Source organism: Leptopilina boulardi, unplaced genomic scaffold, assembly GCF_019393585.1.
Source record: "Leptopilina boulardi isolate dan_hultmark-lab unplaced genomic scaffold, ZJU_Lbou_2.1 LbouV2_112, whole genome shotgun sequence".
Taxonomy (NCBI): domain Eukaryota; kingdom Metazoa; phylum Arthropoda; class Insecta; order Hymenoptera; family Figitidae; genus Leptopilina; species Leptopilina boulardi.
Window position 1 is genome coordinate 2,953,778 of NW_026137655.1, and position 24,605 is coordinate 2,978,382.

General features: G+C 27.1%; 2 protein-coding genes across 2 annotated transcripts in view; both read right to left on the bottom strand.

The window, feature by feature from the left end:
- Positions 1-47: 47 nt before the first annotated feature.
- LOC127279426 (leukocyte surface antigen CD53-like) lies at positions 48-5,544 on the bottom strand. The gene is made up of 9 exons (XM_051301776.1): positions 5,055-5,544; positions 3,760-3,845; positions 3,321-3,533; positions 2,275-2,460; positions 1,867-1,989; positions 1,641-1,694; positions 1,458-1,550; positions 1,264-1,347; positions 48-1,135 (listed from the first exon to the last, which is right to left on the bottom strand). Exons 2-9 carry the CDS (start codon positions 3,805-3,807, stop codon positions 1,073-1,075), a joined length of 864 nt encoding a protein of 287 aa, XP_051157733.1. The 5' UTR covers positions 3,808-3,845; positions 5,055-5,544; the 3' UTR covers positions 48-1,072.
- A 1,523-nt stretch (positions 5,545-7,067) lies between these two features.
- Positions 7,068-24,605, bottom strand: part of LOC127278013 (cadherin-99C) — a 67,305-nt gene continuing 49,767 nt past the window's right edge. The window contains exons 4-21 of the mRNA XM_051299509.1: positions 23,184-23,362; positions 22,878-23,000; positions 21,596-21,859; positions 17,850-17,999; positions 17,184-17,402; positions 16,818-17,012; positions 16,232-16,519; positions 15,637-15,954; positions 14,757-14,897; positions 14,143-14,427; positions 13,875-14,048; positions 13,506-13,715; positions 13,150-13,281; positions 12,962-13,078; positions 11,803-12,821; positions 10,746-10,979; positions 9,392-9,621; positions 7,068-9,231 (exon numbers count right to left, since the gene is read on the bottom strand). Of these exons, the coding sequence (XP_051155466.1) occupies positions 8,921-9,231; positions 9,392-9,621; positions 10,746-10,979; positions 11,803-12,821; positions 12,962-13,078; positions 13,150-13,281; positions 13,506-13,715; positions 13,875-14,048; positions 14,143-14,427; positions 14,757-14,897; positions 15,637-15,954; positions 16,232-16,519; positions 16,818-17,012; positions 17,184-17,402; positions 17,850-17,999; positions 21,596-21,859; positions 22,878-23,000; positions 23,184-23,362 (4,589 nt within the window). The 3' untranslated portion in view covers positions 7,068-8,920. The remainder of the gene's footprint in view (positions 9,232-9,391; positions 9,622-10,745; positions 10,980-11,802; positions 12,822-12,961; positions 13,079-13,149; positions 13,282-13,505; positions 13,716-13,874; positions 14,049-14,142; positions 14,428-14,756; positions 14,898-15,636; positions 15,955-16,231; positions 16,520-16,817; positions 17,013-17,183; positions 17,403-17,849; positions 18,000-21,595; positions 21,860-22,877; positions 23,001-23,183; positions 23,363-24,605) is intronic.

Consider the following 24,605-nt stretch of genomic DNA (forward strand, 5'->3'; position numbering starts at 1 on the left):
GACATTCAAGGGAAGTAAAATAAATTATACACATGGAAAAAAATGTTTTATTCCAGTGCTACACATTTGACTTTTTTTTTGTACGCGTATAACGACAATTATACATCAATGGCAAATACTGTATAACATTTACAACAACAATCGTTCACCAGCGTTAACCAGTGAAAGCACATACAAAATATATGAGCCGAATGTATATGAGATGATGTCTGGTGTTTTTTTTTGTATTAAAAATAACTTCGCTTTGCGATTAATAAATTTTTCGATTAAATCTCGCATTTGTGTAAATATACTTTTTTCCATATACATAGCTAATTCGACTTTTCGTTGATTATATCGAAAAATCTGTATATTTACAATTATGCATTCGCACGCAAAATTCTTTTTTTTTTATAAATTCTTTATCAATTTTCCTAATAGGTATATTTTTCAATGAATTAAAAACTCGGTAAAAATTTCCAGATTTTATAATTTTATAAACAGATTTCATTGCTTTTTATGAAATTATATAAAAAAATTTCATCCCTAAATCTGAATAAGTAAAATTTTCTTATTTTGTAAAGTGAATTTAATTTTTTTTTATTTATATATTAAAAGATTCTAAAGACTTTTTTACTTATTCATATTTAGAATAAAGTGTCTTATTTCGAGATTAGCCATAATAAAAAGCGGCAGTTTATAGCTTTCATTTATAAAAAGTTCTTTTTATAAATATCCTTGGTCTTTCCGTAATTTCTTTAAAAATCGTTTGAGCCTTTGAGCAGTAGAATTCGATTCAAATGCGCTTTTATTTTATGAAAAAACTTGTGTATAGTGAGCGTCTTTTTAAAAAAGAAATATTGTATACTTATTTAAGGAAATTAAAAAAGAATGTATATGTATATCTAATTAAAATAAAAAAAAAATGTACATAAAACACGCGTACGAATGCAAAATTCTATTCACAAAAATTAGTATACATTGAAAACCTAACTGATTATCATAAAACGTTGCTTTATTTAAATATACCAACGTTTTTAGACATTTATTCCTTTTTTTTATAATAATAATAATTTTCTACACATAATCCTCTTCATTCCGTGCGCATGTCTCTAATTGTTCGACACAAGAAAGCTGACGTAATTATTCCAAATGTCTGAAAATTTATATTTTATTTAAATGAATTAGAAAAAAAAAATTAATATAGAAATAAAATTGTTTTTCTAAAAAAAAACTTTTAAATAATTTTAAATAGTTTATTTATGATAATTGTGTGAAAATTACTTGAATTCCCGCCATGGACATCCCCAAAAAAACGAGTGTAAAACTTTCAAACTCCAGCCAATTGCTCACTTTGTCCAAACAACCCTGAAAAAAATTATAGTACTTGAAGAAATGTAAAAACAAAAAAAAAAAAAAACTCTTCAAAAATTTCAATAAATATCGAGAAAATTTTGGATATTTTTTTTAAAACCTACTTGTTTGTGTCTGTAACCATCGTGACCCTCTTCATCTTCCACTTGACAAGCAGCCATGTCCTTTGGTTGAGGATGAAGCCATGGTGTTTCACTCTGAAAAAAAAATTATTTTTATCAATAACGAATACAAAGATAATTTAATTATTTCAAAATGAAAAATATTGACTTTTTTTTAGTACTCACATTTTGATAGAACACTCTCGATATTACACTCATTGGACTTCCTGTGTTTTTCACCTAAAAATATCGAAAATATATTAATAGCGTGATCAACAAAAAAATTGTATTAAAATAAAAACAATTATTATTATTTATTAACTTTTAATAAAAAATGATTTTAAATAAATTTTTGTTTTGAAAAAAGGCCTAAAGTTTGTAAAATTAAAAATATAAGAAAAAATATCCTTGCCTCATCATCTTTCAAAACACAACACGTAAGTGGAACTTGTCGCTTTGATCCTGAAATTTGACCATCTCTCCACCATGCAGTGCCATTGTAATCATTGTCACCGTGAATACCACAACAATTAAACTGAAAGTTACAAATACATTGTAGAAAAATTGTATTCATAATTGTAATTTAATTTTTGTTTTAAAACTAGTTTTAATTAATTAATACTAATTTTAATTAATAATTTAATAATTTTTATTACAATTTTACATTGAACAGAACTTTTATTATTTTACATTTATTTTCAACCACCACAAATTATAATTTAAAAATAAGTAAATTACAATTATAATTAATGAAAATTAAAATTAAAAAATTTAATTTAACTTAAATTTTAATTAAATTTAATGGAATTAAAAAAAGTACCTTATACTGTGCAAAATCAAGACTGTGACTAAAGGGAATATCACTCGTTGGATCATGACCATAATGATCAGCCAATCGACTTGCAAGTCTTTCTTCTAATCCAGAGAGAATTCTAAATGTCATTAATCCCATAATCGCCGCTGTTATCAGTTCAGTGATAATTAAAGCGATCTGCATACTCATATACTGTTGAAAATTAATTTCAGTTAGATATTACGATAAATTTTCATGAATAATAATGAGCCATAATACAATTTTGATACAAATACAAATTATAGACGATTTAAATGTCTTACTAAAACTGTCTTTCACTACTAAATATAATGGTAAAATAGTGGTCTGACTAAAACTGACTATTACTACTACTAAGATTAAAGAGAAATTAAAAAAGCTGCGTCTAACTGAATACTAAAAGTTAGAAAACAACCATTTGTATTATGTCTGACTACAATTGGTTTTTATTACTGATATTATGATGACAAGTGTTTAGAAATATCGCGTCTGACCTAAACTGTTTCTACTACTTGTAAAAATACGGCGATAAATCAACAAGATTTATGTCTGACTAAAACTGATTTTTTCTACTTATTTAAAAATGATAGTCTGACTAAAATCGATTTTTACTACTGATATTATGATAACAAGAATTTAGAAATATCGCGTCTGACTTAAACTGTTTTTACTACTTGTACACTAAAAAAATCAATTTGATTCAAATAATCAATCCCTTTATTAGCAAATATTTATTTAAACCAAATAATTAATTATTTAATACAAAAAAATATTTGATAATAGCAAAGTAACCAATTATTTGAATCAAATAAATTTTTTCCCGTGTTTTTTTCATATTGAAAAAAATTAAACTGTCTGACTGAATCCGGTTTTTACTACTGATACAAAGTTACTAAATCCATTGTTTTTGTCTGATTATAACTGAGTTTAACTACTGATGTTTAAATCAATTTTTAAAATATATTTACCTAATAATTTAAATAAAAGTTGTAAAAATCTCTAGAAAAAATAGATATCTAATAGAGTAAACTTACAACTGCTAAAATACATTGATTTTCATGGAGTGCTGCTCGACATCCAAAAAAGCCAACTGTGAGTACTGTCAATCCAAGCCCGAGTAAACTGTACGCAATTAAGTGAATAGTCTCATGGGGAGTTAAATTGGGGAGAAAGAGGTTTAAAAGGTGTCCTTTGCTTGGCTCCATTAGTAGCCAGGTGCCCAGAAACATTAATGAGCACCCAGCCAACTGGAAACAAATTTTAAGTTACATATAAAGTCTTCTAATTTAATTTCTTTTTTAAATTATTGCAAAATAATTTTTACTTTATTTAGTATTTTGCAAATTAATTTAATATTTTATTTAGTATTTATCAAATTAACTGTTTAATATTTTATTAAATATTCTTCGAATTAACTTTATTTAATTGCGAGTTTTTTTTTCAAAATGATAAACATAACTTTTAAATATTTACCCATATTAGAAGGTTGAATACAAAAAGTGTCACTTTCAGGTACTTCATTCCAACAAGTATTTTTTAACTTTTCATTTGTCATTAAACTGAAAATAATTTATAATATTCTTAACGGATTACGTTTATAGCTGCATTATATTTAATAATAATATACTCTATTTTTCAATTTTTATATCGAACATCAAAGAAACGATAAAAAACAACAAATATTTACTAGATTGTATTTTATTTCATAATAACAGGTTACTTTAAATTTTTTTTTCCCGTGTTGAGAAACATGAAGAAAATTGAATGTAAAATAGAGTAGAATTGCACATTATATATATGAAAGTTTTTCTTTCATAAACTTTGTGTTGGCTTCTTCATAACATTCCAACTACATGCAATTTTTTTTCATCACACTATATGTGTATGATATACTCTTTAAAATTTTATACACGTAAACGCAAGAGGACTTTTTCTTTATAGAGTTTTTACTGCAAAAAAAAAATAAAAATAAAAAAAAAAATATGAAGTTTTAAAAACTTTACGAATAATCATAAATAATAAGCATTTAAATAATTTAATTTGACATATTTTAATTAAAGCTTTTATCAATATTAATTCTCTTTTAGACTGTATAAACTTAACCCAGTAACAAAATAAATATAATGTCAAATAAACATGTTTCATATTAAATTCACAAAATGTCAAAAGTTTATTTATATAACAATTAAAGTTTATTTAATTAATTATAATTACTTTTGTTATATACGCTTTCAGTTCCTAATAAGAGTAAAAAAAATATATTTGTTTCAAAGTTAAATAAATATTTGTTTCAATCTTATTTGAGACAAAATTTTTATTTGAAACAAATTGATGGCCCTGAGACAAATATATTTTTTAATTTAAAACAAATGAATTTTATTTATTTTTATTTATAGATATTTTTTTACATGGCTTTTTTATATTTGATTCGAATAAAAAAAACATTAATTTTTGCTAATAAACAAAATAAAATATCATTTGTAAAATATTTCTTTGAAAGTGGTATAGATTTTAATATTAATCCAGCTTATTCACAAATGCTTATAATAACAAGTGCCTCTTGACTTTTTCTATATATATATGTGATAGCAATTTAAACGCAAAACAATTTTCGATAAAATTCTAATTTCCTCTTCACTTTGATTCATTCCAATTACCATAAATCAATTTTCATTTCATTCATCTCTTCAATTTTTCATATCGAGATTTAATTAATCTTATTTTTTTCTCTTTATACTCCATTCCATCGGATATATAAATCCACTTACCTTATCTGTGACTGAAAAATGAGATGAGATTTCAATAACATTCTCACTATAAACTGGAAACTTATTCATACTTCGAATGACAGGTAATTGATTATATATATATATATATATATATATTCTATCTTCTAAACGGAACAGATGAGAAAAGTTCACAGGTGGTTGATTTCCTTTATATATATAACGTATATATCAAAAAAGGGTTTCATAGTATATACATAACACTGAAATGTAAATGTGAAAAACAAAGACCAGTTGCTCTTCTTTTAAAAAGTTTTTAAAAATTAATCGGAAAAGATTAAATTATTATTTATCGCGCACTTTATTTCAAACTCCACAGGAAGTAGAAAAAAAAATGTATTCACTGTATATAGATAAAAATTTTGTTTAAGTTTAAAAAACCATCATCCCCCTTTGGGACGAGAAATGCTACTGGGGAGTGAACGCGCCCAGATCGCGGACTGTCTGTATGTAGCCTTTCGGCTAAAATTTCACCACCTCGTCTCAGAATCCAGATCCGCGCACACGTCACAATTTTGATCCAGCAGCGACTGCGTAACTCGAGAGTAAAAGCGCCGACGCAAAACCTCTGAATTTATTCAGGGCTCAAAATTTACTACACAAGGGCTTCCTTTTCATGCAAACAAATTTACATATTATTATTATATATACGTTATTAAAAATTGTATTTTTCCTTTATATTATACATATTTCTTTAAAATTCATTCACTTTAAAATATACTATCCTTTATATTGCTTTCATATAAAGGGAAACTGTATTTTTATTTCCTCCAGGAGATAACAAATCTTTTAGAAAAATTTTATAATCCAAGTCAATAGGAAATTTGTTAAAAGTTTCAACATTTAATCCGCAACTTTTAAAGAAGACTTTATCGACAAATAAAAATTAATAAAACAACTTGACCCAGTATATTAAAAATCAAATAAAATAATAATAATAATTAAATAAATTTTCTAAGTACATTTGTTTTTTTTTCTCTCCGTATGTTAACTTTGTATTATTTTCATTTTTGAAAGTAAAGTACTATTCCTTTATTCAAAATTCCCCAAAGAATTTGTATATCCCCCGAATCCTTTGACATTTTGCGCAAATTAATTATTCTTCTTTTGTTTCATCTTCTTCATGTTTGTACCTGTACAAATATATTATGCTTTCGTTTCCAACAAAGAATCATTTTAAAATCATATTTCTCTGACGTCATTCAGTGTGATGTTTGATGAAATTATTTCGCTTTATCGATATTTTTCTTCATTCCTTTGTCAACTCAATTTTCCCAACATATTCCTTGATATGAGTGCGCATAGTTGTTTTTTTTTTTTTTTTTTTTTTTTTGAAAAAAAAATCAATTTCACATTTTTCAAATTTTATTTAATTTTCATTATATATTTTTTTTAATTGAATTATATTAATTATTATATTAATTTTTAATTATTTTTTTCTTCATAAAAGTTTTTCTGAAACTTTAAATATTCATTAATTAGTTGTTTTTTTTACTAAATTTAAGTGAAAAATTTCCCTTATGAATATAAGCAGAGATAGATTCATAAAAGAATTTCTTATATTACCTACATATGTATGTACTAATTGGCAAATATGTTTGAAGGTATAATTAATTGCAAATATATATTTAAAATGAGAGAAAAAAATTAATAACCGAATTGTTAATTCCTCCCCTAGAAATTGTATATTTTTTTCTATTTTCTTTTCGAGAAAAATATTTGAGCACTATTTTTCTGAGTAATTTATCTCCTTTAAATTTCTGATTGAATGAAGTCACAAGATCGCTCGATTGAGGGATTTCTCGTCGACAAACTTTCCAAGAGCCTTTAACCCTTTAAAGCTTCTTGACCTATCTTACTTAATTTGCAGAGGAAAATTTTTTTTCAAGTTTGATGAAAATTGTTCAAATTCTGAAAAATAGAAATAATAAAAAAATTAATTTTATAGAAAAATAAACAATACATTGGATAATAATAATAATAATATACGTAATATACGTAATATAATAAATTTTTTATTATTATGTATTAACAAGTTTATACAATGGCTTTTACAAAAATCATTCACTTAAGAATTAATCAACCATGAGAGTAACTTTATTTCAGGTGATGACAATATTCACCAAAAAAATTTGTACCTAAAATATTTTTCGATTATTGGCAGTAATAATATCCAGTTTACAAAAAAAATTTCACGATACAACTATTGACAAAATAATAAAGAGATTTATTTACATATTAGAAATTAATAAAGAAGAAACAAGTCTTTGAATAGTTAAATTAGATTAGCTTTTGTCAATGTCAATTATATATAAGTACAAAGCCCTTAAAATATATTTCGTTGATAGTATTTTAATTACAAATTAATTAACTTGAAAAAAAATAGTTTCTTCTCATTTTCACTAAATTCTCCTTTAGCTAAATGGACCATTCGATATCGTTTGCCTAAATTCTAAAATCGATTTAAAAGACAATTTTCCTTCGGGCGGATATTTAAACCAAAGTCCTAGTGATTAATTGCAAAGGAAATTTTTAAAAATACAAAATTTTATCCACAATTTTTTTTTTTTTTTTCTTTTTTAAAGAGGGGAAAGATTTTTAAATTCAACTTGCGCAAGAATTAACAGAATTCTAAAAGTCGATAATCACAATTAATTAATTATATAATAATTAATTTTTTTTTAATTTAAAAAATTTGGATTCTAGAATCCTCAGCTTCTCAATTATTCCATTACACATTCACATCAGGGAAAATATATAGGCATATATAATTATAAAATGAGCAATCAAAATTATATAAATAATCTATAATACATTAATTAACGAAGATGATTCAAATACACAACATTTTCTCATTTTTCAACACACACATATACATTACAATATATATATAAAACAATATCTCTCAAGCATTCTTTTTAGTATCGAATGGCGCTTACTGCCTCGTTTCACATATGTAATAAATAGAAACAATTCACAATGAGATTCTCTCCACTGATAAGTCATAAAATATATTTATATATATATATCGACAAAAAACCGATAACTTCTCACTAATCCACAGTTATTCTCGGTATAACGCGTGAGAAATATGATTTTTTTTTATTATTATATATCTACAATAATTCATCTTGGAATAAACCATGAGTTTGTACGAATTTATTCTCTAAATTTTAGAAATTATACTTTTTTGTACATCAAACATTGTGAATTATTGTGTAGTTAACCTGTTTAACCTGTTTGTTAAATGAATGAAAAAAACAAACAAACTACAAAATATAAAAACCAAAAATTTTTTTACTTTCACTTCGTAGATAAAATTCTGAATAGATTTTTAAAAATAATTATTTTCAGTTTCTCAAAACTTTAACAAATTTAAACTATTTATTATTCATATTACTATAATTTTATAAAAAAAAAATTATATAAAAAAATATTACTTTAAATCTCATTCTTTTATTTTATTATCTAAAAATAGAGAACGTTTTAGCTTTTTTGTTTTGTATGTTTTAAAAATTCTTTCATTCATTAAAAAAACAGACGTTCTCTCATAATTTATAACAGGGTAGTGTACCTATTCTGTTGCTTTGGATACGTTTAGAAATTGTACAAACTCAAATTCAGTTCTTTGAACATTTAAATTCAAGTTCAGTTCATTTAATATTTAATTAATTTTTTTTCTCAAGTTAAATTTTCGAATAATTTTCTATAAAAAAAAATTATATATTTTAGAGTATTAAAATACCTAAAATCTTCTTTGATTGTAATTTTTGTAAAAAAAAAATTGATTTCTTTCAGTACGTTTTATCGCTTTGGATATAAGGATAATTATTATTATGATAATTATTTCAAAGTTCCGTGGTAGTTTCTACGGGGCTTTGATCGCCTAAATAAGTGAATCCAAGATGGGAATAGTCTTTTCTTTCGCAAAAAATCACATTATCATTTGAAGGACTTTGACTTAAAATATCACCGCCCTGATTATAAAGTGGATTGAGAACCGGTGTATGATGATTATTTAATGTATTTATTTCATTTCCATTTTTTCTTCCTAATGTTGAGAGACGCAATGATTGCATATTTGAATCGGCATGATTGCCAACTATGCTAGATGCACGTGCTGTTGTTGCAGCTTCCGAACTAACAGGACTTTGTTGACCTAAAGTTATATGAAATAGAGAAATTATATTTGTTCAATTTAAATAACAATGATAATTTTAAATTAATTTATTTATTTACACAATTAAAATTACATATATATATTTATCTAAAACATAATTTAGATAATTATTTTATTTTTATTGTTTGCAATTGAATACCTGTACTTTCGCCGGGATCTTTGGTGATGTAGCTCACATTATCAAGACTAAATGCATGATTTTTATTACTAAAATCAATTTGTAAATCGTTGTAACTGTCATTGTCATCAACAGGGACGCTCATTTGAAGGACTTGTGTTTCATATTCCTTCAGATTTGGTTCTACGTAAACTGGGTCATATCTCGGAACAACGTACATGCGCTGCATACGATCCTTGTACGCTTTGTACCTATTTTTAAATCAAATAAAATTGAATAAAACACAATTTTCTTCTATTTATATTTTGCGCCAGGGAAATTTTAAATTTGTCTCCAGTGTTTTAAAAAAAAAAAAAAAAAAAAAAAAAGAAAGTGCTTTTTTGCCAGTATTAAGTTTCGTTGAACTAAAGAAAAATCCACTAATTACACTCTTACATCTTCAACATCTCTCTCCTTGTCTAAAGTATAAAATTACTTTATTTTTTAATATCTCTTTATAACTCTCATTTTTTTACCATATCGTTTCTCCTTTCTTTTTATACCTCATTCTTTTACTTTTCATAAATACTTCTTTATTTTATAAAATTAGAATTCTTATTTGAAAATTCTATATAAATAAAATTTTATATTTTTACCGAAAGTGAAATGGAAAATGAACACAAGAAAACTTTCATAAAATTAAAGAGCACAGGCTTTTATGTGTGTGTCTCATTTTCCCATAAATGTGGCCTTTGTCATGAAATATTACGTAATAAGTAGATATTACAAAATTGCGGAAACTTAAATTAAAGTCAATTTAATTAATTATGAGAATGAATTCACACGATGAAAGAGCCATAATTGTAATAAGTCTGGACCTAACAATAACAACTACAAACATTATTTATTTATATCTATTAATTTTTTTTGTATTAAATAAATAAAAAAAAAATTTGGTAGTTTAAATAAATAAATTTATATGGAAAAGTAAAATTAAGTTTGTTTATTATTTAAATTTAATTTTAAAACAATTTAACAAAATAAATCAAATTTAACTATTTCTATAAAATAAAAAAAAGAAGTAAAACAACGCCAATGTAACTGGTTCACAATATCACTTTTGTTATCAGTAGTTGTTCTCATTCAAACAACAGAACTATTCTCAAGTTTTATACTTTAGCCGACTACCTACTTTAGAGTTGGAAAGTTCGCCTTTATCGTAAAATAAAACCAAAATCTTTTTCATTTTCTTCTCCTATATAGATTGAATAATTTAATTTCTCAAAATGTTGTGTTAAAAAAAAAAGAAAAATTAAACAACTTTTCAAAGAAGCTAATTGGTGATTTAAAAATGAAAATTTAAAGGGCTTTAAAGAAAAAAAGAAAAAATTCTTACCTCGACCAAGATACACAAATGTAAATTATTCCAGCGATGCCAAGTACGAAGATAATACATGCAATGATGATAAGCGCATATGGAAAAACCTCGCCACTAAAAACCACTGCTGTTTGTGTTTTGCGAACTTGTTCCGATGGCATGACTGGTGGATGAATTTCAGTGGCCGTTGCTCGAATCAAAGGCGATACGTCGTAGGTAATATTCGACATTGCATGTTTCTCCAATACTGATCTGTAAAATAGAAAACCAATTTGTGATTATAAACGTACACAGGTAATATAGGAAAATGGAACGTGGGCGATTGTTGGAATATACGCGGGTCTTGTTTCCCCTTCCTCTTAAAAATATTGCATTTTGCACAACTCACTCTCTCTCTCTCTCTCTCTCTCTCTCCTACACCTTCTTTGCATAATTCGTAATTATTTTACCCGGGTTTACACATTCTTAAAAATATAATAACAACCTTCTGTAATTTAATTATCTCCATTTTTCGCGAACAATTATTTATTTATGGACACTAAAAAACTCATGTCCCAGTTGAACAAAAATTCCATAGGGGAACTTTTCAAACAATAGCTGAAAAATTTCATAATATTTTTTAAATAGAAAATTTTTCACATTTCTTCTATTATTTTATTTTTATTTTCTTCTCTAATGGCATTATAGAAAATTATCACAATTCTAACTAGAATCAAATTATTTTTTTTTCATTTTCTTTTTTTAAAATAAAAAAATAATTTTCCAAAAGAATTTTGCGAATGTTTAAAAATCTTTACAAAAAATATAATATGAATGCTACTTGCTCTACATACGTTTTGTATTTTACTTTTCACGAATCCCGTCGGATGACTTTCACATTTAAGTAGTTTCTACATAAGGATTTAAAAAATAAATCCTAAGTCTAATAGACAAGTATAAATTTTTGTTTCTTTATTTCAAATTGAATTTTAAAATATTTCCATTCCCAAATGAATATAAAAATTGAAAATTTTTTGTGTGATAGAGAAAATTTCATGTAATCCTCGTTTTATGAACTAAATGAACAATTACTCACCTATAAAGTCGAGTGCTGTTTCTATCAAGTATTGTTTCCGTTACTGGGTCAATCGTATAGAACCAAACATCCGAATCTTCAGGAATTTCAATAGTTCCATTTTCTGTTTTCATCATTCTCACAACAATTCTATCGATACCTACCAAAAGTCCCGTTTTTTCTTCAATAAGTTTGGCAATTTTTTGTCCATCTTTGTGTAAATTTTCATGAGCAGCTTTCTCAATTGACATTACCAATAAATTCTCCTCACCAATAAGATTGACAATAACAATAGCCTCGGCAATATTAAAATTACTCGTTGAATTTGGATTATCACGAACTTGTACATTAAATTTAAATGGTAAATCATCAGCGTTTACATTTTCAAACGTTGCTGCTGTTGTAATACTACCAGATGATGAATCTATTGAAAAATAATTTGATCCCTGTCCATCTAAAATTGTATACTCTAATTTCCCATATTTCCCACTATCCTTATCATGAGCTTTCACATGAAGGACAGCTGTCGAGAATTTTGCTGTCGAAGAAATTGCTGCGAAATATCGACCCGATGTTATATTCATATCGGGAAATTGAAACTCCGGACTATTGTCATTTACATCGAGTACTTGGACTTTTACCATTGTTGTATTACGATCGGATCTAAGTAAACCGGAGAGTGAAATTAATCTAATTTTGATTTGATAGGATTCTGTGGTTTCGTAGTCAAGTGCTCCTTTTCTCAATCTGAGAGCACAATTTCTCTCTTCAGTGACGTTGGCTTCGAAGAGCCCATCATCGTTTCCACTATAGATTTCACATTTCAATGGAGTTGTGTCATGAGCATGTGAATTAATGACAGTAAGTGTCTTGATCAGAGAATTGTCAACAGCATCCTCAGAGATGTCTACATTATAGGAATCCTCCGCAAAGCCAAGTCCAATTTCAGGGGCCACTGTCGCCACGTGGCGAATGAAAATTTGCACCGATGTCACTGACGATAGTTGAGGATCACCTAAATCAAAAGCTCGAACGTCCACCTAAAGATACAAAAAAGAATTTAATTTTCTTCTTAACAAATTTTTTTCAAATATAGAAATTATATATTTCTAGAAACTTGAGAATATTTCAAGGCAATGAAAGAAAGTAAATTAAAAAATGCAATTGATTAAAAATCAACCTGATATTCAGTGTCAGTTTCCTTGCGCAGATCGTCTCGTACTCTAATAACTCCGGTATCAGGATCGATAATAAAATATTTGCTTGCAATACCCCTTCCAGTTATTTCGTAGCGTACCTTTAAAAATTTCATAAATAGTTGATTTTAAGTAAAAAAAAAAAAAAAATTAAATCAAGATAAATATTTACCTGATTTCCTGGGGATGTACCGTCAGAATCAGCGGCAATTAGATTTATTACAGTTGTTCCTATGGGAATATCATCATCGAGCGTGACGGGTCGAGGCACTGAAGTGAAGACTGGTGGTATATCATTGACATCCTGGAAAACAACATGGAATAAATTCTCTGGGGAACAATATAGAGTCACACACGATGATGTGGATCATTGACAAACATATATATGAGTTAACGATTGTTTTCTCAAGTTTACTTTAATTAGCGAATGACAATATTTTCTCAAAAACATTGATTCGATAAAAAAAGTGAATAATAGAACAGAATTTAAAAATTTTTTTCTAGTGAGAATTGAAGTTTTATTTTTACCTCAACGTTAACAATAACTCGAGTAGTTGATCCGGGTAAATCACCCGTATTTTCTAAAGTGCCTACTATAAGAATATGCTGCTTTTCCTTTTCGTAATCTAAACCTCGAATTGTTTTTATAATTCCAGTTTTTTCATCAATTTCAAAAATCTCCGTGTCTCCTTGTCTCAATTCATAAGTGATACGTTTGGTTGTATCAGGATCGTCGGCCTTCAAAAATTTATTAAAATATAATTATATACAAAAAAGAATATTTGCAATTTTCAGTACTAAAAGAAAGTTTTACATTTTCAAAGCAAATGTAAAAGAAATCCAATTAAATTTTTGAAATAAAAATTATATTATATAATTAAAAGTAATTTAACTTACTATGACTTGTACGACAGTATAATCAGGAACATTTTCTTTAACTCGAGCTTCGTAACTGCTTTGATGAAAAATTGGTACCTCATCCTCTACGTCTTGAACTTTTACAGTAACTGTAGCTGTTGCTAATCGATGATCCGGTGCTCCATCTCTTGCAGTCACCACAAATTTGTATTCCTAGACAAACAAGAAATTTTATTATTACAAAAAAAATTTGTTTTAATAAAAATGAAAAAAGATAAAAAAAAAAATATATAAATAACAAACTAACGTGATTTTGTTCATAATCCAAAGCAACTTTAGTCAAAACATCTCCTGTTTCAGGATCAACAGTGAAAGGAACATCATCCGGTGCAAAATAAGTAACAACAGCATTGATGCCTTCATCAGCATCTTCAGCATGAACTCGACCTATCAATTTTCGAGTTTCTCCTTCTTTAACTATAAACTCATAAGGAAGTCCTTCAAACTTTGGATTTTCATCGTTAATATCCGTAACTCTGATATTAACAGTAGCCGTACTCGATAATCCTCCAGAATCCTCTGCTTTAATCAACTATACAAAAGAAGAAGTTCAATAAATTATAAAACTTTAGATAAAAATTTAGCGAAAAATTGAAAATCGATAAAATATTTACCAAAACGAAAAAATATTTAAAAAATTTAAAATGAAATGAAATAAAAAATATAAAATGAAAATAAAAATGAAAGAAATTAAATAAATGGAACATCAAAATACTTTCAATTGATTTGTTCGATGAAACAATATTTAAGAGAAAACACCCGTTATAAAGGAATGAACGTCATGATAGAATTATTGTCGTCCAGCATAAGTCAAACGAAAAAAAAGAGTTTACGAAACATTCCCTTTGGCAGAACACTTACTAGCTGATATCGAGTCAGGTCTTCCCTGTCCAACTTCCTTATAACGGTGATAACACCCGATTTATCACCAATAGCGAATTGCCTGAGGTCATTACCGGAGACGATAGAGTATGAAACTGGATCGTTTTCCGGATCCACTGCCTGAAAAAAGAAACAAAAATAAAGCACTTGTTACATCCCTTGTTACCAATCTGCTTTATATTTTTTTAATACTATATATAACGAAGCATCAAGTTACATTCAATCTCGAATAATAAATACGAGAGCATTTTATAATTTGCATTTCTGTCACCTTACACATCGACCCTATATATGTTAAGGATATGCAGATAGGAAAATAGTCCCTGCTCCATAATTCAACAATTTATTGGTTTGTTGTGGCCATTTAAACGATGTAAGGAAGGCAATCAAAGGCAATTGAAGTTCTATATTTTATTACTATTGTTTACTAATTTACATAATGACTAAAAATTATATAATTATTCAAAACATTTTTTTTTCTTTTATATTGATCTATTTTTCCCGATTCAAACTTGAATTTTGAAATATTTTATTTTTATTTCCCTTTTCTCGAAAAATAAATTTTATTTAATATCTGCAAATAACTGGCACAAGGATTTAGTAAAACTATATTATCATATGAAAACAAATTCTATTCTATACTTAATAAATCTTCTTGAATATATAAGGGAAACAATATTTATTTTTCATTTGCATTCTACCTTATGAATTTTACTTGAATAGTTATCTTAGAGCATAATTAGATGTTCATTTTAGGCAATTGGAATAATGGTGAAATAATAAACGAAAGAGAAAACCAACAAACTTGAAAATATTATCTACTCTGATAGCGCGAAAATATGATGATAATTATACTTACAACGATACTTGAAACTGTTGAATTGATGGAGGCGCCTTCGCTAACTTGTACTTCATACACCGGTTGTCGGAAAACGGGACTCCTGGTATTGGGTCCGGGTAAAACATTAACTTCAACAATCACCTGCGAATGCTTTCCACCATTATCAGTCGCTTGGACCGTTATACTGTATTGTTCGCCGGCATTTAGTTTCCTGATAGACTCAATAATGCCAGTTTTCGAATCAATTTTAAATTTCTGCAGCCCATTATTCGACACATGATAAATGCTATACGTTATCTCTGCATTTTCACCCTCATCGTTATCGGTGGCTGTTACCTAAAACATTAAATTCCAAAATTACGCGCCCTCAATATCATAAAGATACGAGAGGAAATAATTTCAAAATATTGTGGAAATTTTCATATTTTTCATCCAAATCAAATCGGAATTAAAAAAATATTTCTTTGATAATATTTAAATTTTTTGATAATTAATCTTTAATAATAAAGATAAAAAATGTTTAGTAAAAAAAAAAAATTGCATTTTTGCCAGCAAGAAAATAATCACTGACAAAAGACTGAAAATCATAAAAGAAGTTGGTTGTTTTTCACACCTTAACGATTTCTCTGGTTGTCTCGCCTGCCTGAACAGTTATAGAAGGAATCATCGGAAGTTGAGGCGCATTGTCATTAACATCGTTCAATGTGACAGTGAACGACAGTGGAGAGGATGCAGCGATTCCGGATTTTTCACGGGCAACAACTTGAAAGCGGAAACGTCCTGGGCTTGGTGGATCTCGATCGAGATTTTCTTCATTAACAACGAGAATTCCAAATTGGTCGATTGTAAAAAAATTCGTTGTTAATTCAAAAACATACGAAGGTTTCGGATCCTCAGGACTCTGAAAGGTGAAAAACAAAATCAATTCTCTAAAAAATATTTCTTTAAAATAAAAATTGAAAAATTTCTTTTTGAAAAAAAACTTTGTTTACAATGTAAAATTTTGCTCAAAGAAAAAGAAAAATTATTTGTAAAATTTTAATTTTTTGAAAAAAATACAAGAATTGAAATTCATGGATTGATAATAAATAATCATGACGTATGTAGAATTGAGTTCTTTTCCTCATTCAACTAACATTCAAGCAAATCTCACGACGACTTCTTTAGAAGAGGAAAAAGAAACGAGTTGAATTACTCACCAGATCCGCATCTGTGACTGTCAGTCGAATAGGATTTCCTTCCTCATCGACAACTCTCGTACCGATTGGTGCATTCTCATCAACAAAACCTTCGATTGCCGATGTTGTTATTGTTGGTGGATTGCTATCCACTGGCTTCACGGTAATTGTTAACTTTGCCGTTGCGGAACGTTCTGCCTCTGATGCCTCCACTGCCTGTGAAAAAAAAGAAGAAAAAATCCAAAATTAATTCATTGAATTCAATTTATTTCCATTCACATCGAAATTTTTTAGCAAAAATTCTATTAAATTACAATTTTAATTATTTTTCCAAAAATTTTTTTTTATTTAAAAAATTTCGTGTTATTTTTATTGAATCTAACGCACCTTGATGATAATGTCAAACTTTTTTGTTGCGGACGTATCAACAGCCTTGATCTGTCTAACAGCGCCTGTCGAACGATTGATCTCAAAGAAATCTCTGTAATTTGGTGGACTGCCACTAAGGAAGGAATAATAAACAGGTGCATTTATGCTGTCCATGTCGACCGCCTGAATCTTCTCTGGGGATATGTTGAGTATTCCAGACAGCACTCCGCTAGACACCTGATTAAAGACGATCATTGATCAGTTCAACTAATACCAGCAAAAAAAAAAGAAGAACAAAAAAAGGCATTTGTGCTCTTACTCTAATACAAGTCTTTAAGAAATATCGACAATCGATATAATGATCTTTCAAGATCGATTTCTTATATTCACCTCCCCGGTAATTGATAAAGTTTATTACAATTAAATATATAGCAAATCATCATTTCCACTTTACATCTTTCGGAAATGACGATAATTCCTCCTAATGACTGTTTTCAAATAATCAACTCTAATCACTAATTTCCACAATTTTTTCTGATTAAAATCAATGTATCTATTTATTATTATTAAAAAAAAAATAATAAAATGAAAAGTGAAATTAAAATTTATTGTAACGAATTCTAAATTTAAATTTAGAGAAAAAAATATCTGGTAAAATGGAAATATTTTTTTTTTCAAACTTACAGATGCAGAATATTCAGGATTGATGCAGGCAGCATTGTGAAGCATACAGCCTTTATAAATGAAAGATGGATCTTGATCGTCGTCGTCTTTAATGTTAACGACCAATGTTGTCGTAGAAGTGAATCTTTCAGAAACATTTCTTGCTCGATCCTTAAATAAAGTAAAAAATAAAAATATTTATTAATATTCGATAACTATTTCAATACACGTTATCAATAAAATATTTTCCTTCCAAAAAATTACAAAAATAAATAAATTTATTAAAAAAAAAAAAAATGAAATTCTCGTGGATCAAAATAACAGCTACTTGAAAATTATTTATATTTCATTTCAAGATTGCTTAACAGATGAATCCCGTTAGTTTTTTGAGCTTGATTTCCTATTCAATTTGCATGTTACACCCACTCTACGCATAGTGTGACCATATTTTCAGGTTTTCATGTTTACACTCAATTTTATGTAAATTCAGTACCGCTTGGAATCTTTCGCTGCATTGCGCATATTTACTCTCTCGTATATTTATATATATATATATGCTTTTTCTGTGATAAATAGTCTTAGAACTTGTCTCACGTATATTTTCCGCAAAGTTTTATTGTCAACTAAAAACATTCATGAAGTGTAAAAATTTTATATCACTGATTTCAAATTTTTCAACTCCATAAAACTAAACGATTTGTTATATTAGACACTTGACAGTACGTAAATATAAAATTAACTATTGTGAAAGATAACGCATATAATAAATAATAAAGATTTTCAGAAAGCAAAATTAATAACAAAAAACGGATAAATTTTTATTTGAAATATTTAGTAAATTTATATTTTTATAAAAAAAATCTGTAAATAAAATATTTTTCTATCATTTATTCATTTTATTTAAATATAAGTTTAGATTTATTTTTATTCCTTTCGATGTAAGAAGCACAGGTGAATAGATCTCTATTGGTGTAAAAGGACCAAATGAAAAAAGGAATATCGAAATAATTCGATTCGTTGAAAAAGGGCTTTTATATCCGATGATTTCACTCGTAACATTGGTATTTTTTTTTTTTTTGAATGCAACAAGAAAATCGAGTATAAAAGGGAACGTAAAAAAGAAGCGTATTTTTGTAATGGTGCTCGCTGCTTCAAGAAGTTCCGATATCTTATTACTATAGCTGAATCATCTGTCCATTCGCAATGGTAATGTAATGTAATTTCAAGCCAATTGGCGGTTTTAAATTATTAGGTAACCCGGTCGTCTTATATATGCCTGATATCAAATACATTGACCGTACTATATATATACATGTTCTGCCTTATATATCTGTATATATATACATATCGAATTGACTTTCTCGCATATAACTTTAAAATCCTCTTTTTGCTCTTTCGTAATTTTATATTATTTCCCACTTGCCCCAAAGGAGAAGACTTGATACCCATACCATATCCGGATAAAAGAAACAGGAAGGAAGAATGTAATCCTGGTCTTCTGTTAGGAAAAAAAAAATTAACCGCTCGAGAATGATTCATAGGAGAAAACTCTTTGAATATTTTCAGTTTATATGTTAATTAATTCTATAGAAATCAAATTTTTACTTTACCAGAAAAGAGAAACTGATTTTCACTTTTATAAATATTATAAATTTTGATCAATTTTTTTGCACTTATCGCTGTAAAATAGAACAATTGTGATCAATTGTTTTTTCCAATTTAAAAAATAGAAAATTTTTTCCATATGAAAAAATCACTTTCACCAAGTGTTCCTTAAATCTAGGATCTAAATTTTGAATTCCTGAATAGCTTTCTATTATTAGAATATTGTAAAATAAAAATGTAAATTACATAAGATCGATAATTTGTAATTTGATATAAAAGACAATAAAATTTAAAAATTGTAGATAAAATATTTATAAAATTATATGATTTTTATAATAAATATTGAAAATCTGTGAATTTTATTTTCTGATTTGGTAAAAAAAATTATTTCCTAAGGGAAGAGGAAAGTAGTCTTGTTTTTCTTTTTTTTTAAGAAAAAAATATTCCCAGGGCGTAACAACCTGCATTCCAGAAGGGGCAAGGAGCATTAAGGAGCTATATATAAATATAGTAACGTCTACAAGCAGTTACACTTTCACCAGATTAAAAAGTTCCTTTAGAATCCTGCATAATGCAAAAATGGCGAAGTGACTTTATTTATATTATATTATATTTCTACATCATGTTCTCAGATAACCAAAGAGAGATGATAGATATATTTTTACTCCGCAGATGATAAAGACGGGCACAATACAATTCTTTATGAAAAGAAATCCAGATGAAATCTTTCGTATTTTCTCGTTTCTCGATTAACTCACAGAGCTTTTTTTTTCAAAAAAAAAAGTTCAACTCGAGAGAGAATTAAAATTATTTTTATTTTCGAAAATAAATTTTCAATATTGGAAAAATTTTTCGGTAATTTTCAAAATGAAGATCAAAATATCTCTTTAGGTATTCTATCCGAAACTTATTCAAGTACAACAAAACTATATAATTGAATGGTTGTTTCCAATAGAAGTTACTCAATAATGAATAATTCATTGTCTTTAAAATTGATTCTAAAAATCCAGCCAAAGAACTTTATTGTCAATTCATTCCACATACAAATAACATTATTTCCTCTCGAAGGACATTTGCACTTAAAATTCAGTTCATATAGTTGAGAGTAGTTTTTGAAGAGAAAGGATTACATATATATAAATATATATATATGTATGATACAATTGTATAAATCATGGTTTTTGATTCTATCAGTAGAGGAATCTACACACCTGATGAATCAATTACGATCGCAACAAGATGCAATTAAAAATCAATAGCCAAGATTCTTGGAACTGATGGACGACTTGTTCTCTGTGTTGTTAGATTCTAAGAAAGGAGGCCTCTAATGATCTTTAAAGCTCTTAATAGTGTATCTCGAATAGTATGAGATCTACTGACATTAGCACATAATAAACAATGGTGACACAAGGTGTGTCCCCATGTATTATAAATTTAAAAAAAAGACTATTTTAAAGACACCTTCCCTCTTATATTCACCTTTCCCCTTTTGCTCTTGATTTTTCTCCAAGCGTTAATAACTACACAAGCGTTAAATGGCAGAAATACTTAAAGCCACCATTAAATTCAACTAGCTGCACGCGGCATAAAAGGCTGTGTTGCTGCTGCTGCATTTTTAGCCTCGGATAAAAACCTAGGCCTTTTGATTTCCATAAGTTGTAAATTACATTGCTTTTGCGTAGGTTCTCTTCTCTGATCTTCAAGTTGAAAGAGAACAACAATGAAAGTCAAATTTTTTCAAAAATTTAATTAACGTCCTTTTTTACTCTTTCAAATAGAATTAGATTTTTATTATTTTTTATTATTAACGATTTCCGTTTTGATAATTAAAAAAATTATAAAAAAAGAAATAAAAAATTAATATTTTTTCACATCGAAAAAAACTTGTTTCCGTATAAGAAACTTTTTTTCTGAAAAGAAAGAAGTGTCATAAATAATTACCTATAATTAGTCTCCAAAGTTGAAAATTGAGGAAAAATAAAAAAAGTGGTTTTTTTTCTTTATTAAAGCTTAGCTAAAAATGTAAAGGTAAGAAAATGTAATTTGTGTGGATTAACGGTATAATGTCAGGCACTTTTTTTTCCGCAGAGACGCCGGAAATAGCGGTTCGGTTATTGTGAGAAGGGTTTAAAGAAACTTTTTTTTTTTTTCAAAGAACTTACTGAGGCGAGAATGGTGACTAGATAGCGTTGAGTTCTCTCGTAGTCTAAAGTACGATTTACAGTGACTTGGCCTTGATGGGGTAGATTAATGCTGAAGTAACCATATCCGTCAGCAGTTGTAACCCTATCTCGTCCAACTCCATCGCTATTTCCAATCCCGGTGCCATCCCCAGGTGCAATGGAATACTCTATAAGAGAATTCACTCCAGCATCCGCGTCTACCGCGTGTACTTTTTTGAAAATTGTCGAACCCACCGGTGTCAGCTGCAAAAAAAATTATCCAAATTATTTCCCACAATTGTTTATTAAAATTATTTCTAAGAATGAATTATAAAAATTATTTATAATTATAAAATTTCTTTGTAAAATTTATTTATAAAATTTGTATAAAAAAATTAATTTGTAAAATTTATTTAGAAAAATCATTTCTAAAAATTATAATAAAAAAATTAGTTTACAAAAATTATTTATAAAAATTGTCCATAAAATTTGAAGATAAAAATAATGTTCATAGCGCTTATATAAATTCAATTTTAGACGTTTCTCCCTTGAATATAAATTTTCATTCTGCTTATGACGTGAAATCTTAACTACCTTATTATGATTGATGAGAAAAAATATTGCACTTCCTCATATAAATAAATATATATAAATAGATAGAGAGGAAAACATTCATTATATTTTTTTAAAATATTTATTAATTCACTATATCAGAAATTATTAATCTTTAATTTTCTATATAGTTTGATTAGAATTTAAATAATGAAGTTATTATTATTATTATTTGAAGGAATTACGGCATATATAATTGCAGTTGTAATTATGAAATAATACAGTTATTATATTGAATAATTGCAGAGTACACTTGTAAACATTTTTCTAGAACGGGATTAACGGCCTCAATGGCAAAACTATATATTTATAAAATGGATCACCTCATAAATAATTGAACAATTGTTTCTTTTTATATGTTTCTTATATGGTCTACAATTTTATAGACTTAAATCATGAATCGCTTTATAATAACAAATTATATCTAAATTGTTATTATTTGTAAAAAATTATAAATGAACACAAAAACTTTTTTCGATTAAATTAATTAAATATAATTAATAATTATATAATTAAAAAATAATTAAATTTGAAAAAAAATTAATATTCTCATTGAATTATTTCAAATAGCTTTGAAGGAAATTTAAATTCTTTTGAACGAGAAAGGAAAGTTCGTCTCGCAGTCGAAACAAAGGTGGAATTGAAATTTAAAAATTATCTGTGCACTCACCTCCGGTACTGTCGTTTCATATGGTGTGTTGACAAATTGAGGGGCATTGTCATTAATATCTGAAAGTCTAACAATGATGGGAATCGTTCTTTTCTTATTCGTCGATTTTACTGTACAGGTCAACTGTAAAAAAAAGAAACGTTTTCATCAAATTAAATCTAATTCTCTAATTTAGCTGATTATTTAAATCTTTTCAATATTATTAATTATTAATCTTAAAAAATTAGTTTTTATCAATTTTTTTTACATAATTTAAAAATTGTCTTTTTTTAATTACTTTTTAAAATTATTTTTCTTTATTCTTACTTGAAAAACAATGTGTGACAAATTTTCGGCGTCCCTGTCAAGTGGCTCGAGGAGCTGAAGCTTTTTGCCCTTGAGAATAAAAAGTGGCTTTCGTCCTGTGAAAATAAGTTCCAAGACGATTTCAGTCAGTGGATCACCAGACACAGGAAGCTCCTCTGGCGCGGTCGCTTGATCGATGGCTGTAAAGCAAATTTCAGTTTAAGTCAATCAATCTCAGAAGACTCCCAATTGCATTATGTAACCAAATGCTTTCAAGTAAACAGAGAGAATCGTTACGTGATGCTAATTTGAGAATAACGATCACTTTGCATTAGCTAATTGTTGTGGTTTCACAATGAAAATAGTTCTCAACAAAATCTTATATATAACGTTAAATTACCATATAAACAGTTTCTAAAATATAACACATTATTCAAATTCTTTTAATTAGAAACAGAAATTGAAAGGGGAAAAAAGAAAGTTCAATTCAATTGATAAGGATAAAAACATCAATTGAAAAGATGAAAAAGTAAACTAAATTTGATTTTTCCTTGAACCCTGTTATATATATATAGTTTGGCATTGATAAAATCCAATATCCACAAAAAAGCAACATAAAGCATCAGCTCTAGAGTGTATTGAATTAACCGCAGAAAATGGGGAAAAAAAATGTTTTTTCCCAATTCCGAACACATCAAAGTTAAATTTCAAAATGAGAAATTTATAGCTTTTGACAAGTTTTATATATATATATATATATATAAGACAGGAATCAATTTTTTAAATTTAGACTTTCAGTCCCTGGTGAATTTATAGATTTGAAAAATAGTTAAAAGTAATTATTTTTAAAATATTGCGTAAGCATTTCTTTATAGTCTACTGTAATTACGTTTTATTAATAATAATAGAGTGTAATTATTTGTGAAATGAATAATCAAGGTAATTTTACAAATTACCCTTCCGTATTCATTATATATTGACTTCACTATTTATATAACTATTAAAAATGTGGAAATTTTTAAGAAAAAATAAGCAAATATTTTGTCAAAAGCCAAATATTTTTTTCTCTTCTATATTATCGTGCATTCTATTTTTTGCTATATGCTTTTTGATGCTTGATATAGACATAAATATTATTTGCATAACATGTATTATAATGTAATGTGCCCCGAGCTTTTTTCTTATAGAGCAAAGAGAACAAAAACTTTCAATTTCTTATTGACAAACTGTTGTTTTAGTCTTTAAAAAAAAAAGGATTATTAATTCATATGTAATTTCTTCTTTTTCCTTTAAAAAAGTAAAGATTATTTAGTCAACATTTTTAGTAAACTCTCTATTTGTTGTTAATCAACAATTTCTCTCCAGTATTGCTGTGGCATCCTTTAAAAGTTCGTCCTTTTTTTCAGACAGCAATTACTGGTAGTAGTTTTTTCTCTTTGACGT

What these genes read in the sequence shown, in the direction of transcription:
- LOC127279426 (XM_051301776.1), bottom strand. Translation starts at nt 3,807, where the DNA reads ATGAAGTACCTGAAAGTGACACTTTTTGTATTCAACCTTCTAATATGG. An exon ending in TATTCAACCTTCTAATATGG is followed by an intron (nt 3,534 to 3,759) that starts GTAAATATTTAA and finishes ATTTGTTTCCAG; the next exon opens with TTGGCTGGGTGCTCATTAAT. An exon ending in CGAGAGTGTTCTATCAAAAT is followed by an intron (nt 1,551 to 1,640) that starts GTGAGTACTAAA and finishes TTTTTTTTTCAG; the next exon opens with AGTGAAACACCATGGCTTCA.